Below are 26,221 nucleotides of genomic sequence, written 5' to 3'. Positions count from 1 at the left end.
TTCTCACCATTTTTGGTCCATTAACCTCTCCTTGTATTGCCTTGTATTTGCTGCATATGCCAATACCACACTCGACCTTTCTGGGGCTAATTCAGGAAGTTTTGTTGACTTCTGTAAATGCTGTCCTGGCACAGGCTAAATAGTCACAGCTCCTAAATGAGAGACAGCACAGAAGAGCTGAAGTCTAGCACTGTGTGTTCCTCCCAGCACAGTGTAGTAAGGAATGGCATAGGGAGTCTTCTTTCCAGATGAACAGCTGGAGTGGTGGGCTCGTGCTTTTTGGGGATGAGAAAGGCAGAAAAGCACCTAGTTTGGCACTAGTGGAGGATTTTAGCTAAAACAAACACATTCTTCTTGTGAAGTCACTGCAATGAACTGGTATTTATCCAGGAAAATATCCAGTCAGAATATCCTGGTCCAGATGTAGTTTAGCCACTTTTTTTTCAGAAATGTACAGGTACATGTACATTTGTATTTACATGGGTGTGAACATGCTCCTATATTGCTGCTCTTCTGCTTCTGGACTTTCCATTCCTGGGGCAGCTGCAAATGCCAGCTTCTTCTGCTTAAAAAAAGGTCATTATTACTCCATCTCATCAAAAGAAGATTTTAGTGCACTTAAAATGTGGACCATTAAAAATAGATTAACACAACAGCTAACCAATGTCTGAGCAGGCCTTTCTCTCCCTCACTTGTGGAACCTATTAGGACCACCTGGATGAAAGATAAAGTCATAATTAACTTGACATTAACTACACATTACTGCAATACCACTAAATTTACTCAGAAGAATCATAAGGTTTTGAATATCCCTTCCTGCAGATGCTATTAAAAAACAGAGCCAGGCTGAGATAAATCAGACTGCAATAAAGCCCACACTTCTCTTACTGACAGAGGAACTCCCTCTGGTTTCTGATCTGAGTATCCTGCAACAAAGCTTCAGTCCATAGTTGCTTTTGTGACAAATAAGCAAGCAGATGTGGCAAGAGAGGTGTGCAGCTTTTTTGAGTTACATCTTATTACAGGATGATTATGAGAACCCTTAGTTTATTATCATCATACAGCAGCTGTATCGTCTAGTAATGAATAAAACTATGAATACCCTTTATAAATGTCAGAAGGTTTTTATCTTGAAATACATTCTTTGCCTTCTTGGTGCTCTATTATACCAGCTACCTCTGAAACCCACAAAACAGAGAAACTACCACAGCAGTCCTGTATCAATTAGTATTTCTGAATAGCCCTCCATATGAATAAATATGCAACATGCAGTGCACAGTTTAATTAGTTTATTTTTTGAAGTTCTGTCAGAAAAATAGCTGTGCATTAATTACAAAATATATTAAACTATCAATCAATACACCCAAGGGAACAGGAGTACTTTCTTTTTGTTCAAATGCAAACCAATACAAACCTTTAACATTGACACAGAATAATCTTTTGCATCCATCATCAATGTATTTGGTCTGCTGCCATCTCTAAGAACAGAAGGTCATCCTGATTTCATTTCATTAGCAAGTTTAATCCCTTGATAGCAAACATGACCAGACATATCATGAGACCGCTTAAAAACCAACTCTATACAATCTCACATTATCTGAGCTCCCACATATACATTACATACCAACATTTTTAGCAAAATAATTTTCCCTGCCCTGCAGGGGAACATTCAGAGGCAAAGAGATAACACGTTCATAATATATTATAATTGGAAAATTTGTGCCATAGCAGCTTTGCAAATACACATAAGAATGGGTGACTTAAAACATGTTAAAGACAACAGAAATTTGGAAGATAAAAGCAGCTAAGCCACTTTATAACCACCTTGAGATCTAGCAGTGCTGCAAAGCATTAAGTTACCCCATTGCTGAACAAGTTATATGGGACGTGGGTTAAATCCCCATACTTCTTTGTATCTGTTATAGAGACAACTCTGCAGACCTTTCTCCTTCCATTTAAATAGTTCTAGCAATTATACCTCAATCCACCATGGTAAAACAAGTTCTCAAAAGCAGAGATTTGGAGAAAGGGAAAAGAGGAAAATGAACTCGTATGTGAATAAATATTTTGTTAACATTTATAATCTTTTCATGACAGTAAGATTTAACTGACATTTAGCAAATTAGTTCTGAGAGTCTCTCATGTAATACTCTGACATTACAGTAATTTGACATCACTCAGCATTCTAGTTGGTAATATAAAAACACAAAACCAGTAGAACAGCAGCAGTGAATAAAGCATCCATATTACTACAGCCAGTACAGTATTATACATGCAGTAGCCTTCTATTCCCTATTGGCTTGTGCTGTTGTACAATTTCAACCTGAATAATTTAAACCCTGCCTCCAAAGGGAGTCTCCTCCTCAGAGGCAGAAGTACATCAGATCTAGCAGATAAGGCTCAAAGCAAAAATTGCATTCAGAATGCAAATCTTCAAAAGCAAAGAAAGTATTAATGCATTTAGTGGGTCTTGGGTATAAATGATTTGAACAGAGAATAAGGACATTTTTCTTATTGCTAGGGTTGAGGAAGGACCTGGAGCAGGAAGAAGCTCTCAAACGAGTGTTTCTTCTGACTGCTTCTCCCTCCTGCCCCCAAAAAACAAGAAGGGGAACAAAAGAGAATGTCAGTTTTTGAGCATCCTGAAAAAAACAAGGATAGTAACACAGCTTGAAAATGGATTACACTGTACTTGTGTACAGTGCCTTCTGTGTAGAGTGGCTCTGTGCACTGCCATGGACATTGACAGCTCTTAGGTAAGAACGGCTGAACTACTGGGAGGGCTCCAAATGAAGACACTCCAGCACAATGCAGCTGAAAGGATGAGGCTATTCATTATAAAATCTACTTTGGTTTTAAAGCTGAGGTCTTTCCATAGTTTGAGTAATATATGCTCACCTGTCCCCTAATGACAGAGAATACACTAAAGTCACCAGCAACTAACTGCATTTACCATTAGCCAGGAAGTCCATGTTTCAGTAATGACAATACTCCATTGACCACAATCCCTCTTCCATCTAATAGGTTCTACTTGCAGAAGAAATTTTACTCATCTGGATATGATGAACAAAGTGGTAGGTTGGGTCCTGGAACCTTTACCTCTCATGCAGGCAGGCAGAGTATCCTCCCAAACCACCGAAGTACAGCAGTCTTTCTTTAGTCTTGTACATATTAAGCAATGTGCCCTTTCCCCACTGGTATTGCTCTGATGAGGCCACACAGTTGGAACACTCTTCAGTATATCTTAAGCTGCAGTGTCTCAAGTCTTTAGGTTGTTTCACTAGCTTGGATAAATAATACACATAAGCTCATGCATCGCTTAATTCTTTCTTCAGTATGGGAATGTGTACTTAGGTTATGGGGTGAACAAAATGTTTTTCTTCCCTCCTTTTAAAGACAGATTCAGAACTCTATCAGCACCATGATAAGTTAAAATTTTTAGCACCAGTGAACTTGAACTATTCAGCTTTGACTGCTCAAAACTAACATTTACATGGCATACAATCAGTCAGTACAGAAAGCAATAATACACACAGCATTAGGAACCTCATGAATCCTTGGCACAGTGAATCTAGTGTTTGATAAATGAGTAACTGTGGAAGCCAGATTTTCTTCCTAAAAGCAAACAGGATTACACTTTTTCCTCACACTGCCGAATTAGCAGGCTTTCCTTATCGTCGAAATTGCTGAGTTGGCCCAACTCCTATTGTCTAAAGGGACAGGAAATACCCTCAGCAGTTGGATGCCAATATGGCCAGCAGCCCACGGAGAATTCATAGGGGATGACATGAGTTGTACATCATCCACAAATCCAAGAGATCACTTCAACAGATGCAGGTCAAAAGTTCAGATTTTGTACAAATTCAGGTTTCAACAACAGTAAAACAAATTCTGCATCACCCTCTCTGGTGCATCCCTTTACTCATGTGTCCACACAACCTGAAACATGTCCAGCACTAGGAGATTCCACCAGCACAAAGGTAGTTCATTCAAATGCTGAACTTTTGTATCTCTTGATGATTGTGGTTGACATTCTGGGCCTAGAGGACACACTTACAGAAAGATTTATCAAAATAAAGAGAATTAGGGAGGCACTTTCAGACCACATTACAAATATTTCTTCAGTGAATGCAGCTCACAGTCATTTAAGCCTTCTCCACAGCACTACCTCATGTCTTTTGGAAATACCAGCATCAACTCTGCATCAACTCTACATCAACATGCAACTTCCTGAAGGAGGAAAGGGTCAAAGCATACCTGAACCCTTGGTGACATGAACAAAGTCCTAACCCTAACTTCAAACTTCAAGAGAGACCTAGCCAATGCAAAATTCTACATAAGTCAATACAGAAACTCTCTCAACTTTCCCAAGCTCTGTGAAAAAAAAAAAAAGAAAAAATTCCTCATCTTTATTAATTTTGCTACTTCCTTCCAACAGCATCTATTTCAAGGCACTGAGGTGAAGACTTACAGATCTATTTGATATGACTGAAGTTTTACCAAACCGAGATGCACAGGTTCTACAATAGGATTTTCCTGTAGGCAGTTAAGTTTTGATTAACACTTCATTTAGTTAGCTTGCTACAGAAGTAGCTTATTATTTCAGGAGAGAACCTTACCAAATATTTAAGCATATGACCTCATAGAGAAAAAAATATACCAGCAACAGCAAAGTTCCATTCAGGTGAAGATCAACTATGTTGGCAACACAGCCTTTGTGGAAAATGAAGCACAAGAAGATCACTTTTGTGATCTGTGTGGAACAGCGTGAGTAAGGCTCCATTCCCCTGGTTAGGACTTGCAGGCTACATGGCTCCATCAGTACTGCGGGCCTGGAAGCCTTCTCTGCGGACACTGTTCAAGTCCAGGCGCGTTAGAACCTCGCAGCGCACCAGGAGCGTGTCATCCTTGATGAAGGTTCTCTGTTTCAAGTTCTGCAGGTGCATGAAAGTCACATAACCAAAACCTTTGGGATTGCGGTGAATTGTCGGTCTCTGGAAAGCCAGTAGCTCTGGCTTGGCTTCCATCACCTCTTCATGGTTCTGCCTTTCCGGCCCTTCTGATTGATCCAAAATAGAAAGTCGTATGGTGCCTTGGAAAGGCCAGGGCAGGTGGCTGTCATATTCCCCTTGCATAGTGTGGACGAACAGAGAGATAAAATTAGCGCAGCGCTGAGCATTTGGTAACTGGATATGCAGGCGCAAGCACAGCTTGTAGCCAGGCTTCCCCGTATAGAAGCCAGGACTGTGCATCACTACAGGTCTCTCTTCTTCCTGGGCTTTCTGCAGTCCACTGAAGTTCTCAATCTTCCAGATATAAATACCATTACATTGCTGTGCCTCCATTTCAGTAATCTTTCCCTCCAAGTTTCGGATAGTACGTTTGAGTTCTGCCATGTGAGTGTTCTGAGTCTCCATTTTAGCAATGAGTTCCCTGATTTGGTGATCTTGTCTTACCAGACGACCTTCCAACTGCTGAATAGTTTCCTTGAAGTTTTCAACTTCTGGATTGCAGTCATATGCAGCATGTGACACATGTGAGAAGAGGGCAGGCTCAAAGGGTAGGCCATTGATGAAGGGTACAGGATTTGCAGCAGTGACACTAATGTTCTGGAAACTCTGAGCCATCATTCTCATGTGAACCTGAGTGAACTCCTGCATATGTCGTGCCAGTTCATTCCTTTGCATCTAGGATTTAAGAGATATGGCATTAGGAACACATCAAACATCTGCAATCACAGATGTGATTAAACATGGCTCTGAAGAAAATCAAACAAGTAGTTGCTTTTGTCATGTGAGAAAAACTGCAGTGTGAATCAAGGACAAGGTGTGACAATAGGACACTACCAATGGAGAGCTCCAAATTTACGATCACTGTTAGGAAAAATGAAAAAAGAAGTTCAAATACCAGTGGACAAATTGCACAATCTTTTAGGTTGGAAAAGACCTTTAAGATCATTGTGTCTTTGCCCTGATGTTGATAGAGCTGGGGTTCAACAGAAGTGTATATATGAGGTGGTTTCAGCGTGGAATTGTTAACTTGTGAACTTAAGATAGAACTGACATAAATGACTGCAATATAAATCAGATATGTACATTATTGTTTTTGTTGGTTTGGGACTTTGAGATGTCACAAAAATATTCCTGATAGAATATTTATCATTAGTAATAGCATATTGTATTGTTGCATAATTCTATGTGATATTTAATAAGGGAGCCTTTGATTGTATTTTTACAGAAGCTGTAGCATCTCCAGGAAAACAACAAAATTTAAATTCTCCAGAAGAAACTGAGAACAGCTTCTTATTAAAGGCCAGACCCGCACTTCAAATGGAAGCAATTTTGAGTAAAAGACAGCAAGTATTTCAGTAGTACATACAATGAGAAATAGGAACAGTATATTTCAAACTGTGCACCTGAAAATAAAAACAATATTTTATACTGAAAACACTCTTGTCAAATATTCCAAAGGCAAGCACTAGGTGTTTATTCAGGGTCACCTTCTTGTTAATGAGCATTCATGATAAAAAAATTCAGGTTTTGTAGGAGTGATAATTTCCCTATGAAACCATCATTAATTACGGTGTACACTTTCAGTAACATTGTTCAACTCAAAATAAAGACATGGTGAAAGACTGATAGTGATAAATATATTTAGAATTTTTCCTGTGTTCTAAATCAGCACTTTACTCCCTTCATTGATTTCCTAAAATGCTTCACAGTACCAAATGGTGTATGAAAACTGATGTGCAAATGAAAGGGAAAGACCCATTTTTACAAAGAGGTATTAAAAAACTAGAAATAAGAGTATCTAGATTAATAATTTTAGAATTTAATAAAATTGATTTTCTTTATGGAACTCTAGGACTCGTAAGTGTATTTGGCCACAGCTTTGGAAGAAATGCTAGAAGCTACTTTATTGACAAGAAGGCTGAGAAAACATGAAATAATAAAAGCAAGGTCATCAAGCAAATTGTTCACAGAGCTTTTTCAATTTGAAAAGGCAATTTTGAAATGCAATGTATCAACATGTAGGTTTCAGAATTAAGATACCTCAAAACAAAAAACCTACAACCACAAATCATTGAAGATTTTGGGTTGGTGAATGAGACAAGAATAGGAGAACACATTAAAGAACCAATAGACAAAATCATGCAGAAGGTCTGCAATCCATGGTACTGATAGAAGGCTTACCTTTTCAGGACACCCAAAGGCACTGTAAAAACATGGTACCGGGGCAGTAGGACAATCATTGTCATAATGGTTAGGCATCTAAAACAAATCAGATTTGATATTACTTCTTCATCAAGAGTATTCTCTTATAACATCCAAAAACGATACAGCTGGATGGATTCTGAAGAGGTACCTGAAGTCAGATCAGCTTATACCTACATAATTTCTTAAAGGAATATGGAAGTTTGGAACAAAAATGTTAGCTGATGGTAAAAATTCTACATCCTAGTTGTATGTACTGTAACAATTCATTGACTTTGTTCTTACGTTAGGCCTCAGAAAGCATTCAAGTTTCCTTGCTAGACCAAACACCTTTTGTTTCCAGCCTATCCTCCAGCCAGATCGTGTCCGTTTCCTTCCCTTCTGAAGGGCTACTTGCACATACTTATTGTGTCTCTCTTCAATTTTTTTTGTGGTCCCTGTTTTCCAGATCCAGATCAGTCATCTCACTGCTCTGGATCCTCCCTATCTACCCTCCCTCAAAAGCATGACAACTTCAGTTGATGCCTTACAAGCCCTAAAGAGAGCAAAGGAGAGTTGTGTGTTTCACAGGCAGAATCCCTGTTTATATAACCCCAGGTGTTTGCCTTGTTTCAATATCATCATGAAGCACAACACAAGGCTAATACAGGTCAGCTATTATTGAGAATGTTTAGCATTCTCTGTTCCCCACTTCTGCAGTTCATTACCTGACAACAGACCTTTCCCATTGTCATTACTAAGCTCAATTCTGTTTTTCAGGACTTTAGAAGATCATTCTTTATTTTAACCCAGGCCATCAACACAGTTGCCATCCCAAATTAAATAAATCAACAATTACCATTTTCCTGCCAATGAAGTTAATACTGAATAGATGAAATAATAATGGCTATTACAATAGTAATGGACAAGCAGAATTCCAGCCAGCATCTGCAGTTTCATAGTGAATTTACTTATAGCTACTTTCCAACAGTGGCTTTCAAGTACAAATGCTCTCCCCATCTGCCCAAATCAAAGCCTCCTCTTGTAATGTCAGTCATAACCACTGGCAGTTGTTGGCATTTTTTAAGTTCCATCCAAGATCAAAGACATGCAGCATGGCCCCTGTCAAGAAGCAGTACAGCTGAACAATGTGATGTGCAGCCAAAATCCTACAGGGGTTTGCCAGACTGCAACTGGAAGCTGGAACAGCATTTAAGGGAGGATCACACCTGCGCTGGACATTTTCAGAGAGAGGCAGGCAGTGCTTTATTAGCTAGCAGACAAACTGCATCTCCAAGTTTAACTTCAGATTAAAGAAGCAATGTAAATATGAAACATCTGACTCAGAATAAACAGAGAAAAAGGGAGTCTCTTACCTGCTCTCTGATGAGCACTGTGTTGCAATATTCACAAAATACATTGGCAAGTGGGCAGGTTTGGTCATGAAGCTTAGTGATCAAACAGAAAAAAGAAAGGGGAGAAAGCATCAGTAAGGTTACCCAATTTAAGAAAGGGCTAATCACCCTTGATCAGACATTATAGATTTTTATTTATATTCCAAATTTTGCATTTAGCTGTATGCAACTGTGAAACAAAACCAATCCCTTTACCCTGAACAGTATGTTTTCTATTACTGTTTTTTCCTGGACTTACACAAGAGATTCATAAAGTTGCAGCTACTTTATTTCCTAAAGCTCTTATGCTCCAAAGAAGTCTGAATTTAACCAGAAGTTTCTAAAATTCACATTCAATTGTACTGGAGCTATATGAAAGCTTTTTTTGTTTGTTTTTTATTTGTATTGGTGGACTATGTTAAGTATGTTTGATTGACAATTCACAATATTAATATCATGACATTTAATAGTCCTTGAGATAGAACACATCCATACAGAGATAAAGAAATGGTAACAGCAAAAGGAAAGTATTATCCTCAGTATCACCCAAGTGAAAAAAGCAGAGCCAGGAAAAGAATTCAGAAATTATCTTGGTCTTGTGTGGAAGCAGATATCCCCAAAAGATTTCTCTCCTGATACATCCTCTCTCCCAGGCATAAAATCTGCAAATGTAAATACTGCTTTTTGTATTCCACTGGCAGTAGATACTGGCCAGTCTGATGGTAAGGTCAGAAATCAATGGCTCTTACACAAGTCTCCTCACATCACATGGTTCTCAGTAAGTTTGTATTTAAGGACAATCTCTCCCCAGCTTTTGCCTGTTCTAGGCTCATGTCCTGAGTTTGTAGCTTCTCAGCTGTGCAGCAGCACAAAGAGCTCTTCTACACCAAAACCTTTCAGTTGTTTGGTTTTTTTTTGGTTTTTTTTAACTGCTGTTGCCTTTCCAAGCAAACCCACGTGAATGCAGGTTGACAAACTGAAGACTCCTGCTAAGTACCTCTTTATCTTCATAGGCCATAGATGTGGCACAGTTTGGGCAACACACTTGGCGCCTTGGACACTCCTGGGTCATGTGCTCCTTCAGATGGTTCTTCGGGAAGGTTCCTTGGCACTGTGGGCATTCCACAGTGGAAAAATCACACTGCAGCTGGTGGTCCTGCAGGAGGGCAGAAGAGGGATTTGATATTTCAAACAAGAACCATCATCTCATCCGTTTTCAAGAGAAAGCACAGTGCAAGACAAACAAATCACGATCTTTCCTTCATGCAAGGAAACCCTTATACACTTATGCTGACTCTACCAATAGCCTGTTACTGTCCCATTACTAAGGTCAGGGTTTCATGTATTCAGAGCTTTAAGAAAGCTCTCAGTAAAAATTTAGTTTTATATTTATCCTTATAACTGCATATATTATTTTCCAAAACAATTATTTCAACTCATATATGTAGCTACTTCAAGAGACTATTAAACTGACTTTAAGAAACGTGTGAATACAGACATAGCTGACATACTCTGTCTGTACATGTGAAGTACAGACATAGCTGATTAAAAGACATGAATGATTCTCAACAAAAAGCTGCATTAGTACAATTGTCATGCACTATGATGTTCACTTGAGAATCCCCTAACTACAATTAAATACTCATCAAAAAACAAATATGTGTAGCTATAATCTTGAAAGAAAAATGCACTGAATCAGCATAAATGAGTACCAGGTATGACCGTCTATTTAAGTTATTTGGAATTTTTACTTCTTTGTGAAAACAAGGTTCCGTATTTTCAAAACTAATTCTCACCTCTAAGTGCCTGAGCTCCATCTTCATACTGCAGCCCTTGTTGGGACACTTAACCATTAATGAAAGGATTTCCCGTTTGGCGAAGTTGTCAGGAAAAAGTTGATTTTCAAGCAGAATTTCATTGTCTACAGGACATTTGTGACCTGCATCTCTACAATGCAGAAAAGCAAGGAAAGATATTCCAGTATTACCAACAGATCTCCAAGCCCTTAAATTTAAAATATTTTTACACCAGCAAGACATTAGTGGCCAAATAACAACACAGTAAGAAGATCTTTGCAAACAATGGTATTTATGTGGCAATGACCAGAAAATATGGAAGGTATTTCAGAAAAATTGAAAACACAGTTTCACTGGAGGTGGCATGACTGGGGTTGCAGCACTTTTCAAACTCAAACACACTTTATTTGTACAAATGCCATGTTAAGTACTCTGGAAACAAACTTGAGGAATATGTAAATACACTAAGAACTTAAGAGTCCTGTTTCTTTAAGTACTTCATACAGCTCAAACATCAAAGAATATTTCACATACTCCTGCAAAAGAATTCTTTAAACTTTCTTGGACCTCCTCTCATTTCTTTCTCATTTTATAAACAGCCAAGGTGATCACAGCTGAGAAAAAAAGCAAAACTGTCTTTTTTTCCAGTTTCACTTCATCTGTTTGGCATTACATCACACATTGCTCAGTTTGCTGGTTTTGTTATACAGCCGTTTGATCAGCTGGTCATCCTTCAGTTTGATTATACAGCAAACAGGGTGAAAAACTCCAGACACAAAAATTATTAGTAACTATGAAAATTACGCTGGATTTGGAACTGGGTGTGGCATCTGAAACCATTTTAACAGCCAACAGACTGGAAGTCAGTGCTAACTGGCGAAGGTTTGGAATCTGATGGAACATGAACGCATGCAACCTGCACAAGGTAACTAACAGCCTGTTCCAGTTCATCAGGTTCTGTCTACCTGCATTTATATACAAAAATCATTAGAAATGGAGTAAAAAAGGGGATCATCTCCATCAAATTTTCCACTATCAGCTAATTCTGAAATCAGTAGGCCAACATATTGATTCACAATTAAGTAATGCAGTTAAAGAAGCATAAGGTATCAAAGCTCCTGAGTGCTAACGGAAACAGCAATAAAATGGAAAAATACATGGGGTGGAAAAATGTCAGAGAGCACTTGTGGTGCAAGGATCAAAGGCCAGATCATTGTCACTGCCTGCAAGCACGAGGGGAAGTAGAACCTAGTGGGCTGTGGAGACCAGGAGGGAATTTATGTTCTTTGTTGGAAAAGGAAATAATCGCTCAGCAACTCCATCAGCAATGCTGCTAGAGGAAGTAGAGGTAAAGTTGTGACTTCAAATAGAAGCAATGAACTTCCTTTCACAGCTTTTGCTTGCAGAGCAAGCTCACCATATGCCTGAGTCATACTCCTAAACAAGTGGAAGAAAGAAAACAACTTAGCTTGCCTTGCTTCAGAGCTCCCTGAGCTATGATCAGTGTGATCTTTGTCACAAGCCAGAATTGTTCCCTCACTTCACAACCTACAGGTAATCAGTTTTCACAGGTATAACTTCGTTACAAAAACCCTGTTTAGTGGAGTATAGAGATAGCTCAGTAGGACTGCTGATAAGACAGCAGCTTTATTTCTACAAAGAAAAGCTAAACATGAATGAGAGCAGCCAACAACAAGTTAATTTGAAATAAAGATTATCAAGTCTCCAGTTTATATAACTAGCAGATAAAGGGCAAAATAAGAATGAACTGCAATTTTCCAAAGTAGGAAAGTGTAGTAAGGAAAAAGCAATAACCCATTGTAGGATATTAAACAGGCTTCAAATCTATTTACAAGGATCAGGATTGTGTCTAAAACATTTCTTAGATCCATCTACAGACAAAGATGTTGCTATACATTTCCTGTGACAGAACTGAGTTTTTGCACCTCGATTCTAACTTACATTACAGTGAAGGCTTTCTTATGCTGGAATTATTTATCACACTGCACTCTGCCATTTGCAACAGCACCTGGGAAACAGTGGCCATCTGCTACAAAGTACAATGAATATTGCTATAATTTTCCTTGAGATTAAAATACAGGTATCAAGAGTAAAGCCAGAATAACTTTGAAAGAAAAGCCTGCTCCGTGATTTTAACAAGTGAGCGGTTTAGCTGAAAAGCTGACAGTTGGTAGAGACTTTAAATGCAGCCATGCCAGATGTTGGATGAACTGCCAGCACCCAAAGATTGCCCTGCTGCCCCTTGCTACCTCACAACTCTGCTTTTCCAATAAACAGAGGTTCTGATATTTGGCAAGCTCTACTACAAACCCTAAGTCAGCTTTGCCCTAAAATATAGGAGAAGACTGGAGTGAAATTGAGTTAGCTATAGCACCTGAAGTTAGTTCTTCTAAAATTTCCAATAATGTATTTTGTTGACCAGTAATGTTTGTAAACTCATTTGTAGTTACTTAGGTAGATAAGCTTCTCCCCTTCCATGACTTATAGCACTTCAAAGCACTTCAGACAGCTTTCTTTAAAAAGCTGCCAAGACTTTCTGGGAGGCAGACATTTACTGTGATCAAATCTCATCTAATCATGTCCTTCACAGTGCAAGATAGAAGAGCCCAGTTTTTAAAAGGTTTTCAGTTTTTTTTTCTAGTACAGCCACAACTTCTTCAACATGAACAACTAAATTCTTTGTGGAAGTCACAAGAAGCAATTACTCAAAAAAATACTTGTCCATCCTTCATCATTTTAAATCCTTAATCTCTGTGTTCACTTGAGCTAAGACACTGGGGAAATGAGGAATAAAGAGAAGCAATTTTTTCTGATCAAATGAAGGCTGCAACAATCACTTAGTGAAAAAAACAGTACTTTGAGAATGTAAAGTATCACTTTCCATTTTCATTTTAGTTCTGTAGAAGCTTCTCAATATCTCAATCAATCTGGTACTGTACACAGTACATACTGCAAATCAATATTGTACTGGAGACACTACATAATCCAAATCAATAGGTTGATCCATGGATACCAATTAAGCCTGCAGTTCAGCCCTTCAGGGATTCTGAGAGGTCTGGCACTTCAAGCTGTCCTCCCTGCTTCCACAAGCATTCACTAAAACTGTCCTCCAAAGACAGAGTTCAGTGGGGAATGAGGGAAAACTTTTACTCTCAATGAAACATCTGAAATATTACACTGATGATCTACAGTCTTGAAGGAAAAAATACTTTCCACTTTGTTCAGTATTCACTGCAACAGTCATCACTATTCATAGAGAAGCAGTATAAAAGAAGCAAAAGCTTCTGGTCATTGAAAACTGTTTGCAAACCTAAAACTGAGCAGAGGAAATGTTCTGTTAATTTAAAAAGGAAGAGAAACCATTTCCCATGCCTGGGGTTTAAGAAGGAAGTTTCTCTACCCGTTCTGAGCTTGGGTTCACCGCAGTTTCTCACCCAGTATTGCTGTAAATTCTAACCAATGACTCTTAACTGTGCAGCTCACCAGCAGAAACATAAAGATTAAAAAAGAAGATCACCATAGCTCTTAAAAGATGTGAAAGACTGGAAATGAGACACCCATTTTTGGTAATTTTGAGTAATTTTCCCCTCAGTTTTTAACCTAAGAATTCTGTTGTCTTTGCTGAGTAGACATTTCTAAAGCTCACTACATTTAAGTACTAATTTACCTTCAGAATTTATAGACATCATAATCCCACGAGAAGGTTTAAAGACTTATTATCTTTCTCACAGAAATCCCCAAGTTAAAGAGGAGTATAAAACTGCTACTGCCAACAAACAGAGCAAGCTCATACAAAACAAGTAAGGAATTCCAAAATTAAATGGTCTTTATCTGTACAACTGCCTTATAATGCATACAAGCATGCATGAAATTACGAACATTAACCTCTTGAAAGACTTCAGGTTGGAATGTGCAAAGCAAAGGCCAGAAAGTGAAGCCAGCTCCTTGTGCCAAGGGAACTCGATTACAGTCAAAGCTGACTCTTTCAGGTTTAGGGTTTTTTGCCTTCTTCCAGGCACCTGAATAACATGAATACCATTGAGTGATGCAGTTGGGTAAAGCCTGATGTACTTTGCTCACAGAAATAGGAAGACAATGAACAAGGCAAGGGACTAAGGGAGCAGGGGATCTCATGGTATAGTTAATGGAGAACTGAATATCTCTCAGCAGGTTCTGCAGAATCAATTCTCAGGGGGGAACACTGGTGGTGTTCTGCATTTTCTGGATCCGTTTCTCAGAAATATTAATGAAACTGATGCTAACAAGAACTGTGCTGTAAATACACACAAACTTCTGTGCTGTCTAGAAGGAATCTGATATTGTAAGTAGGAAATACAAACCTAAATTTGTCTTTTCATTCTCAGCTCCAACATTTCATTCCTTGTTCCAAAAGGAATGCCATGACAAAATACAGCAGCATATGCTACAACCGTGACAGAACCACAGAACTGTTCAGATAGAAAAGATCATTAAGTAGAACCTTTGACTGATCACCACCTTGTCACCTAGAGCATGGCATGAAGTGCCACATAGAATTGTTTCCTGAACACCACTAGGGATGGTGACTCAATCATCCCTCTGGGCAGCCCATTCCAATGCTCGACAACCCCTTCCATGAAGAAATTCTTCCAGAGAATTTATGTAGCAGAAACGACAGAGAAGCCCACAAAACACACAAAATACTGTATTCAGAGAACATCGTTGCTGGCACTCTATTAATTTAGTGAGCTACAAATGATGGAAAGTGAAGAAAAAGAAATGGAATAGAACTATGGAAAAATGGTATGAAAAACCAATCAAGAAAGCACTGTCCATTTTGCATGCTAAATAGAAATACCAGGGAAAAACTCAGTAACACTGAACACAGTTTAATGATCTCTACACAGAAGTGTGCAAAGTAAGGTTGACAATGAGACAATTCTCGATATGGGTCACACAGAATTGAATATATAAATTCCTACCAAAGTGACATTTGAGCTAAGTGAGCAATTGCTAAGAAAAAAATTGGGCTTATGCTGAGAAGGAAAAATCCTACAGCTTAGTATTTATCAACGTAATCCAACACTAACTTATGACTTCATTCCAGGTTTAAGGGAAGTACTCTCTACAAGGTACTCTATGCCCTTTCTTGCTCTTTCAATCATCCATTTTTATAAGCCCAGCCTGCTTTTGCCTTCGTATCTTATTCCCGCTCCTTCATATGCCACCTGCTTTCCTCTCTCAGTGCTTTGTCAAGACTATTCCCTCATCACATTCTCCTTCCAGCTCAACAAGGAAGCACCTAATTTCAAGTGAAGAACTGAAAGCATGAATTGCCTTATCTGCACCAAGAAATCAGATTGTAGTTTCCTGTAGTTATCAAGAGAAACAATCATAGGAAAAAGACAGGTTTTATAATCCTGGGCTGGAAATGGAATTTATTTGGGGGATTTGTCTACTTCTTTTTTTTCAATTAATATTTGAAGTTTAATAAATTTTTAGATTGATAACCTGAGTAAATTTGTAAAAAATGGCAAAATATCTAAAGCTCATAAAACTTCCAAATTTGTGACATTCTGGCCATATATAGTATTTATTAGAAAGCATCTTAAATGAATCATAAATTTCCAGAGTTCTATTAGCACTCACTGGTAATGCACCTTGGGCAGCTCTATGCAGTTTAGATTGACCTTTAGATTGAACTGCTCTGGTACATGAATTTCTTCTTCAAAGCAGCTTCCCTAACTGTTCCTTTACCTGATTGATTTGACAATGCAGCCTTTGCAGAAACGGTGGCCACACGGGGTCTGCACTGCTTCCCGGAGAGCCATCAGACAGATGGGACACTCATATTTACTTTCCAGGGGCGGATCGAACTCCACGTCGTATCCTTGTGTTTCCTCTGAGAAAGAGCTGGGCGGGTTGCCAGCGCTGCTGCCGACACTGGAGCTCTCCTCCTTGGCTCCCGCGCTGCAGGCGCTGGCCATGGCTGCGCAGCAGCCGCTGTCCCCGTCTCGGGCTCCACAGCTGCTGTCACTGTGCAGCAAGCTCATGGCAGCTGATCGAGGGCTACACAGGAGTGCGCTGCAACAGGGCAAAAAGATGCGTTAATTTAAAATATTTCGAGACCCTCCCTCCCAGGCAAGAACAAAATTTATTTCCGACCAGAAACACTAGAACAGAGTTACAGATTTGGTTCTACTCAAAATCACTGGTTTTGTTTTGTCCCCTTATCTTTTTTTACTTATCTTGTGATGTGTAGGAAAGGACACTGCATCCTGTCAGCATAGTTCGTAATCTTTTTCATCTGACTATCTGATTCCTGTAAAAAGAAGAATCCTCTTTGTCCTTGCTATGCCTACTGAAGATGTTTCTTTATCCCTTCTGTATTATTTACTTCTAAGGCATTCAGATAGATTTTGCACAAAAAAATGCTGTCCAGAATCAAGTTTTATTGGAGGGCAACAGCTCAATTCCGTATTTTCCTTGCAGTGTATGTATGTTAGTTAGCGTTTTCTGTATAGAGCAATTCACAATATAGATTTCAAATTAACTTAGCTGCAGGACCACAAATAAAATAGAAGTCCAAGTACCTAAACCAAGCAGCTGTTGTGCTGTAAATGAAATTCAAATATACAGCACTGCTGATAACATTTTAGAACTGCCAGTAGGACTTTAAATTGAGTAAGAAGCTACACATGAGATAAGGATAATAATTCCACAGCTCAAAAGCTATCTACAAATTGCTAGTACTCAAACAGAGCTCTTGCTCTCCTTTCCCTCTTCCAGGCTAGCTGGCAGGGAGGACAAGGGTCTTGATTGTAAGAACAGAAGATAAAAGTCGCCTTTCCCTCAGAGTGGTGGATGGCATACTAAAGCCTGCGTTTACAACACTCCTCCAAAGCAGGGTGAACTCATAGGTATGAAATAAAAAAGTGCTGGTATCCCCAGATTGCTAGTGTTTCTACACTGAATGAGAGAACCTTAAAAAAAGGTCTTAACAACAAATACAAATTCTAAAGACCAAGAAACCTTCCCCTCCCTTGCTTTTTTAACAGTTACAATAATTTTCTTAGAATCCTACTGTGGTTAGTTTTCTATGAATGGCATTTCTTTGAAAAACACAGATTATCACCAGGTGCAAGGCAGTATGAGTAGTCTGAAGGGTAGGGAGCCAGGCATGCAAAACAAGCCCAATAAGCCTGGATTTGATAATCTTTTGCACAGCAGTACAGGCAAAAGTCTCTTGCAGTGTTCACCTAACGAATTCCCTGTAATACCATTATGTCATTTAAAATATATTAAGGATGGAAATCCAATCAAGAGATGAATTGTAAGAATTGTTTATCTGCATCACTACTGCAGATGCTGGGGGCAGCAGAATGAATAAGGTTACCTTGACCACAAGCTCACAAAACTGAAAATTTTCTTGCCTATATCAGAATTTGCATATCACAAGTCATTTTTACAAAATGTTCATGGATAGGAGGAAGACATATGGGTAGTTTTATCTGGGTACTTATTTTACAACACTTGAAGATTACATCAAAAGAAATACTAATCACACAAGGCCTCAACTAGCATTTATGGAAAATACATTTTGGACACATAAAACATCACAGAAATGTGCTTTAGGCCATCCACATGATAAACAACTAGCAATACTGCCCATGCTAACACTCTATGAGCTATTTTTTTCCAGCTATCCAGAGTAAAAAAAAAGAGGCAGATCTATCTAAACAAAAACAAAGTTACCATATTTTGGTTAGATATAGTTAGAATAATCAAAACTGAACTTTTATTCTGTTGTATAAATACGTGACTTTCCATCTTGTTGCGGTATGCAGAGGTATGAGAAGTATCTGAAGAGCAGCATTCTTGACATTTCCAAAATACCATTAAGGTACAGAGCCTCAAAGCACAGGATGACAGTTCTGAATTGTACTGAACCTGTCAGCAATGCTCACTTTCTACAGAAATAACTCTAGAGCAGAGCTGTCTGGAACTGCACCCAAAGTGCTGCTCACTTCCACTCCTGTTTTCCACCCCAATGTATTGTCCCTATACATTATCTACCACAACTGGCTTTATAACTGGGGCTCCTAAACACAACATCAATACAAACTAAACACTAAGAATGCTCTCAGCAGCTGCTCCAGCCATAGTCCAGACATGACCAGTTTAATCCCACAAAAGGACCAGCTCCCCCAATGACTTAGAATGGAAGCAGAAGAATCAATGCTTAGAAAGATGCTCTATGACAGAGATCTTTGGTTTAGACTGCCATCAGTAGCTCTCTTCTCTCTGCAGAAAAAACCCAGCTTGTTTCCACTGTTAACTAACATAACTTATTTAACAATTGCTGCAGAGGATGATCAGTCCACGGGCCACATCTCATGAAAAACTACAGGAACTAAATTGGGTCAATGGAGTGGGAATGTTGGTATGCAAGATATTAGAATCCAGAGGCCAGCCTAGGACTGAAAAATTCACATTACTCTAAGCCACAGGGGTATATTTAGTGAGACTAAGAAAGGGAAGAGGAACATACATCCCTTTAGCAATGTCACAACGGAATTCAGGAAGTCACAAGAAGAAATATAGAACAGCTTTACTCAAATTCAGCTGTCACATTAATTGCAAAGAAGTGTGTGACTCTGCTCTTGGGCTGTTCCTAGGAAAAAAATCCCATACTATTTAAAATACTGTTCTTATAAAAGAAGAAACCAGGACCTGACTCGGTATAATCTCACTAGTTGAACACTTTGTAGGCTTAAGTGCTGTGCGAGCAGTGTTCTCCTTGCCCATTTGAATTGTTCCTATAGACATAGCAGGTAGGTATATTCAGTTTACAGAAACAAAACTCCCTTACCAGAGTCAGTTTAATGAATGAGTCAGTGCAATCAGTCAACATCCCAGTCTCACACAAAAAGCCCCTTATTCAGTGATACATTCCACTCCTACATGGAGCTTTTTATCTGTATATGACCAAGTGGTTCACAAAAAAAGAAGTGCAAGTATCTTTTTAAATTGGGAAATTCAGGCACAAAGAGGCAACTTAAACAAGGTGATTAAGAGCCAGATTTTAAACTCTGTTCATATTTTACCTAAGATAAGATGAAATGGATAAAAGTAGGAGGAATCCTATCTCTGAGCAAAATCCTCCTTCTTCCAGACACATTTTAGGTGTGGGGCAAGGTACAATTTTCCAAATCAAAATCCACACTGCTGTTACTCAGACAATTAACTAAGGTCTTATTATTTCACCATAGTTTAAACTAATTTCTCTATAAGTTGTAACTCCTGTACTAGTAATTAGATCTGTTTCTTGTGGAAGTTACTTTACCCTCCCAGACTGCAACATAGGTTTAATCTTTTTGGATAGAGCAATGCTAGGACAAAAACAGCTACAGAAAAGTGTACTTTGAGTGGTATTGACAGGTCTTTTCCCCAGTAAAGATAAGACAGTCTGTGAGCCTACTGTAGCAGTTTTTCACCTTCCTCTCCTGGGGAATTAAAAAAATGCTCAGGCTGGAAAAGGATGGATTTTAACGCCCTAACTAGGATATATCCCAAAATTCAAATCAAGTTGCTACCCTTTCTTTTTGACTATGAAACAGATTTCCAGTGAAATAAAAGTTAAGATCTCCTAAAAACCACATCAGTTTTTCTTCTTACTGATAAGAGCTGCTATTCTTCCTCTATGCTGAACAAAATTGAGTCAAATGCAAGTACAACAATATCCAAATAATAATTTAAAATATCTTGTGTACACCACAGCCTTGTGAACTTATCCTTTTTTAAAATGTTAGTCGTTTAATACATTAAACAGTTTTCTAGACTGCTCTCTATACCTTTTTTTTTCCACAACATCCAGCTTTCAGATCCAGGAACAACTGCAATTAAACTGGATCGTTACATAGTAATTCTTGCTTTCGATAGTGTGAAGTTTCTCAAGCAGAGAAAGTCTTAAACTATGTTTGGTAATGTACCTGAAATGGCCTTTTCTAGAGCTAGGAAGTGCTGTCAGACCTGCTGACTCTGGAGATAATGGGCTTTAGCTTGGGCACAGAGGTATCCAGGCCTTGGGCTGGCAAAAGTTGATTTCGCTCTCCAAGGCAGCAGCTGTATTGCTTGCCAACAGAAAGGAAGGTGCTTTCCACGCCAAATGGTAATGGACAGAACTTGTTTGATAATTACCTGTGCTGCAGAAGTCTGGGAATGCCCTAAGGATGAAACTTTCACGCCCCAGAAAAGACAGTTAAGACTACAGGAGTCCCCATCCCACTTCTCCAACTTTAAACCATAATGAAACCTTTCTTCACTAAGTAACCTGTGCTCTGTTGCTATTTACACTGCTACATTACAAAGTGATTAGGCTGATGTGAGATAGCACAGTCAGCCCAGAAGAGCCAACTCCTGCAAGAATAATGTACCTTACAAATAATGTACCTTATGATAGATAAAACCTATTTCAAACCAGAATTTAAACTGCCCATATTTTAAATTAATGCATGCAACAAAGCTCAGTACTCTGATTTTTCGAGTCCCATGGTATAATGAAGCTTAGGTAGGACTTCTACAGATTTTTGAGCGCCAAACTCCTCTAAATCAAAAAAAATCACTGGTACCACAAAATATCTTCAGATTGCCTGTAAAACCCCACTATCCTATTAAGAGTATTAGGGAGGAAGTAAAAGTAGGCATTGTATACTATTTACAATGAAATATGAAATGATATTTTCAAGCATGTGTCAAACTTAAGGAATACTGTGCAGGGAAGTACCAGCTGCTATAAGAGAAAAATTTTATTATGAATCAGGAAGTACTTAAAACAATTAATTTCCACATGACCTTTCCTGGAAAATTGACACTGACTACCCATATAAATACGGAATCAATAGAGAGAACTATTCCAAATCCTTTTTCTTACTCAAAGTTCACAAATATAATTAATTTGCTTGCAGCCTGGCCAGGACACACCCACCAAGGCAAATGCCTTTAGCACTGCATCGACAGCAAAACTGGCCAACTTTTCTCTTTTCTTCATCTGCCTTGCATATGTAGGTATAGATTTCTGGGTCATGAGACTGACAGACCAGTGGAGTGACTTTGGATAATTTGTTTATGGAGTAATACTTGCAAAACCTATTCCCAGGCACATTAATCCATGGTCTACTGATAACTGATAAGCACCATGTGTTTCCACTATGAGGTTTGTAGCTATCATCACTATGGCCTCATCCAGGCAGAACACATGAAATTATGCTAATGCCTTTTAATTAATACTTATAAAACACTTTCATTTCAAAGCTATCAAATGGCTAGACAAGCTGAAGCAATAGGAGATTCGGGCAGAACTTGTAACTGCAAAAACTAAATTCTGGTTTCTTGTAAAACTCTACAAGCATGTTGCTAATACTCTGTTGAGATACGAACTTTCTTTTTTGCTAATAGCAGTAACTGTTAAGACATCCAGGTCTTTAGGATGACCACCATACTCACACCATTTTAACATGTCAACTTGAAGACTTGAAAGAAAAATTTTTGTTTGAGGCAAACACAATCATACAACATTCAGAGCTCATTAGACTAGCAAGAGCTCCTGACTAGAGCAGAGCAGCCCTTGGGGGTTTCTGAAGTTTTCCAGGTGATTTCTCTTTATTTGTAAAGAATGCTGTCAGGCTTTAATCACATAAGTATTTTCATGCTAGAATGTTACTTAGGAGACTAGATGGTGGCACACTCACAGTTACATTCATATTTTATCCTACTTAAGTATGTCGAAACAAATTTAATTTTAGTGAGCAGTGGAAGCATACTATAGTCTATTTAACACCAAGATACTCCATGGATTTTTCCATAACAAAAAACAAACCAAAGCCAAAATTCCCTGAAACTTTCTTCAATTTATCAACTTTTAGACAGAATTTACTGGGAACTGTTCAGAATAACAAATACAAGGACAGCACTGCTAGTGAGAAGAACAGTACTGTTTAACTCTTTACTTTGGCAGGGACTCTGGCTTCTGTTCTCCCTTTGCACACTGAGAACACTTTGAGATATGCATTATGTCTTTCTATACCTCTCAGTACATCTACAGGGCACGTAAGATGCTGCCCTAGTGGGGACAAAGTAAACACCCATAAAGCACTTCAAAAACAGGCAGGAAGAGGTATGGCTGTGAACTAATGTAATTTCTGCAAGGTACAGTCTCCAGGCTACATTCAATTCCCATCCACCTCTACAGGCATGAGGCTTGTATGTGGCATTAATGGAACGATCTGAGATCCTGGGAAAGCAAACAATGAATTAAACACACACATTTTGAAGCAATTAAAACATTTCTCCTTTTCACTCCACCTTACATTTACTTTTATTTTCTTTCTGACACACTTTATGCCTGGAATCTTTTATGGTCAGTTTTCACGGTCTGGAGCTAAAACTTTTTTTTTTTTACATCTACTTAGCTGATCTGTGTTACTGAGATACAAAAGTTACTCTTGACATAGTAAACTCATGGAAGTTCAAGGGGTAAAGAAAAGCATGTACGTTCACCTCAGATATTTTTTCATGCTGAAGTTCTGTCAGCATAGGTACCTACTGTGTGCCTTGTCTTTTGAAATACAGCAGCACTTTTTAAAGATAGAAAGCAGTATTGCAGTGTGGCAGTACTACAAAACTTAAAAAGCCATTTATGTCCTGACAAGTTCTCATTCAACAGAGTCTGACTGAGATCCATAAATGCTCACCTGGGAAAAGCTGAATGTACTGTGGAATATGCAAAAGAATTATGCCCAGAGTGATACCACAAAAATAATCCAAGTGCTTTTATCAGCATACTTCGGTGACTTTTTCCCCCCTTCTTTTACTAGAAGCACAAGTTTTACAGCTTTTTCATTCTACAGGAAGACAAAGCAGTCTGCTTGCAAGTCTTTTAACAGCTGGTGAACACACCGCAAAATGCACCCGAAGTTTCAAATCAATACTTTATTAATCACTCAGTAGTATCTAAGACACCACAAAATCCACATAGCTGAGGTGTAGCGCTGCAGACAGCGTCAGAGGCAAACATGGGAGAATACTTTCGGCAAGCTTTAACAACTAGGTCTAAGGGATATAATTAGAACATTTTCCTCCCACCTACAGCTGAGATTTCCGTTTAAGTACGAAAAGACTCAGCGTGACCTATCTGAGACAGACGAAATTGATGGAAATTACTACCGAAGTTATAATTCATTACTCGTGTTAATAAAGTTACAATAAATATTAAATACTGCCAGTCTCTACTAGAAAATAAGAGCTACAGGGTTTAGAAACAGTAACACTCTTGCAAATTACTCTTTAACGTGTTCTCGGAGCATTCACTGAGTATCTCCCATTTCACAGTGGCAAACACAGAGCCCACGTTCAGCTGATGTGCTCGAGACAAGCTGCACCACAGCTCGAGAGCCACCCGCTGCTCACGCTCCTCCCGCTGTCCGATGGCACCCCCGGGGCAGAGGCAGGACAAAGTCACTCCAGCCGGGCTCCCACCCGGCAGGCCAGCCAGCGTGACTGCGAGCCCCGGGCCGAGCGGCACGGCCGGGCTCGGCCCCGCGCCACGGTTTCAATTCCGGAGCAGCGCAGGCCGGCGCGCCCCAGCCCCATCAGCGCCCTGCCCCAGCGCGGGCCGCCCTTCCCGGCAACCCCGGCCCGGCCCGGCCGAGCCCCGAGCCCCGAGCTGGGGGCAGGGGCCGCAGAGCTCCGCGGGGCCGGGCAGGAGGCGGCTTCGCTGCCCAGCCGGCAGCGCCGGCCCAGGGGAAAAACGCTCCGCGCCGGGCGCCGCCACCCGCCTGCAGCGGCCCGCGCCGGCCGGGCCCTCACTCGCAGAATGCGGCCGGGCCCTCGCTCCCCGGGTCCGGCCGGCCGGGCCCGCCGCAGCCCCCACCCTCCCGGCCGCCCCCCGCGTTCCGCCGGACTCACCGCGACCCGCGGCCGCTCCCCGCTCGCCGCCGCTTCCGCTTCTCCTCGGGAAGCGCCGGAGCCGCGTCTCGGACGGAGCGCCCTCTGCCGCCGCGGAGGGGCAGCGCCGCGGGGGCGGGGCGGGCTGGCAGAGCCGCGGGAGCTGCGGCGTCGGTGTCACTGTCACCCCTCCGCAGCGTGCACAGAAGTGTCGCCACCTGTGGCTGTGGCAGCGCTGGGCTGGGGTTCGCTCCGCGCTGCTGATGCTTTTGTGACGAGCCACCAGGATGCGCTCCGCTCCGCTCTGTCCTGAGCGCTGTTCGAAACAAGGCGCTGAAAGCCGGGGGGTGGTGGGGGTGGTGATGTGTGTTGGGAGTCAACAGAAAGCCGTGCCTCAATGCAAGCCAAATGCTTGTTAGAAACAACTTGCTCTCCCCCCTCAGCTGTGCCTTGGGGACTCCTGCAAGCACCGAAGCCGGGTGCGCTGCCTCCCCCAGCGCGAGCGCAGAGGGGAACCTCTCCCGGTGGCTTGGGACAGCGGGCGATTTTAAGGAAGTGAAATACCGGCACAACGTGAACACAGACAAGTTCATTTCCGTAGGAACGAACGAGGGGAATTTCGTTGGTTGCACTAGGGAGTTTTCTTGGCGAAAACCTCTGATTAACACACATTAAAATCCAACGAACGCTTCTGTTCCCACTGTTTGGGGGGGATATAAGCTGGGGCAGCTGGAGGCCACTGAGTTTTCCAGTTATTTTCAGTGTTTCTGTCTGCGTGCCATGCTCCCTGGGAGCTGGAAATCAGCGGGTTGTTCCATGGTTAGAGTGCCTCTCTCCCTCTGCAGGGTGCTGCTCTCAGAACCAAGGCCATGCCAGACCCTAACGCACCCCTCAGAGCACTGCCTGTGTCCAAAACATACCTTGTTTTGTTAGGACCTGCCAAGAAGCTAAAGAGTTAGGGTAGAGAGATAGCTGGGCCATCACATAGGGCTCCAAAGTATCACAATAGAGAAATAGCAACATTAAGGATAAATCAATAAAGCAATCAATCAATCAATAAATAGAAACTTTGTGGACCCACTCCTGGACAACTGGCTGAATTTCAGAGCTATCCTTTTTCTCCTGCCAAGTGAACATACTGTATGCTACTTTCATTATCTGTAAAACAAGGAAATTTATCATTGCATGGCTTTGTAAAACAGATACCCTTAGTTGAAGGGGTTTGCATGTCTGAAAAATACTATTTTTAGTAATCTGCGAGGTGTCAAGGGCACTGATGTCCAGCCTATTTTAACTGAGAATTCAAGGAACTCATCTGGAGTTTATATTCCAAGAATAATGAATTATTTTATTCAGAAGAGTTTCCAAATCTGTATGGCTTAGGCCCATGATCATGTATTAATGCTCATGCTGTAACAGAAAAGAATGCGAAAATGCTTTTCTCCACTCGGTGGTGCCAGCTGCACAGGGAAAACATTTTCCAGTGCTGGATCTGTGCAGCTCAAACTGTTCAGAAATTGTGCTCTTACAGATATAAAACACATCCAAAGCTGCAGCAATTTGAGATCAATTAAAATCTTTAGTTGCCTGCTGTATCCCTACGAGACAATATTTTTCCAAGGTGATTTCCTGGGTACTTGGAAGAAAAGCACTTGACTAGGCTTATGTATGCTCATGTGGTTCCTTTGATAAGGAAGCTGATGCCTGTGCAGTGCAGTTTTGCATGGGAACTCAGGCTCCTGGGGGGACGGGACAGGCAGCCAGCTACCTGGGTGAAGTTTTGAATAAGCACCCCAGAGGCAGAGATCTGCTAAACTTCTCAAAGAGCCTCAAATTCCTCAATAATAACAATGCATATCGTCAGGGAACAGTGCCTGCCATTTCAGGATAAGAG

General features: G+C 40.4%; 1 protein-coding gene across 1 annotated transcript; it reads right to left on the bottom strand.

Annotated features, from left to right (window-relative positions):
• Positions 1-1,274: 1,274 nt before the first annotated feature.
• On the bottom strand, positions 1,275-24,437 carry TRAF6 (TNF receptor associated factor 6). Its single transcript, XM_032111439.1, has 7 exons — positions 24,349-24,437; positions 16,141-16,467; positions 10,384-10,534; positions 9,585-9,743; positions 8,570-8,641; positions 7,194-7,271; positions 1,275-5,687 (listed from the first exon to the last, which is right to left on the bottom strand). The coding sequence occupies exons 2-7, from the start codon at positions 16,434-16,436 to the stop codon at positions 4,806-4,808; spliced, it is 1,638 nt and encodes a 545-aa protein (XP_031967330.1). The 5' UTR covers positions 16,437-16,467; positions 24,349-24,437; the 3' UTR covers positions 1,275-4,805.
• Between the last annotated feature and the right edge of the window lie 1,784 nt (positions 24,438-26,221).

Source organism: Corvus moneduloides, chromosome 6, assembly GCF_009650955.1.
Source record: "Corvus moneduloides isolate bCorMon1 chromosome 6, bCorMon1.pri, whole genome shotgun sequence".
Lineage (NCBI taxonomy): Eukaryota > Metazoa > Chordata > Aves > Passeriformes > Corvidae > Corvus > Corvus moneduloides.
The sequence above is the reverse complement of the archived record's forward strand: the minus strand, read 5'-3'. Positions and strand labels throughout refer to the sequence as shown.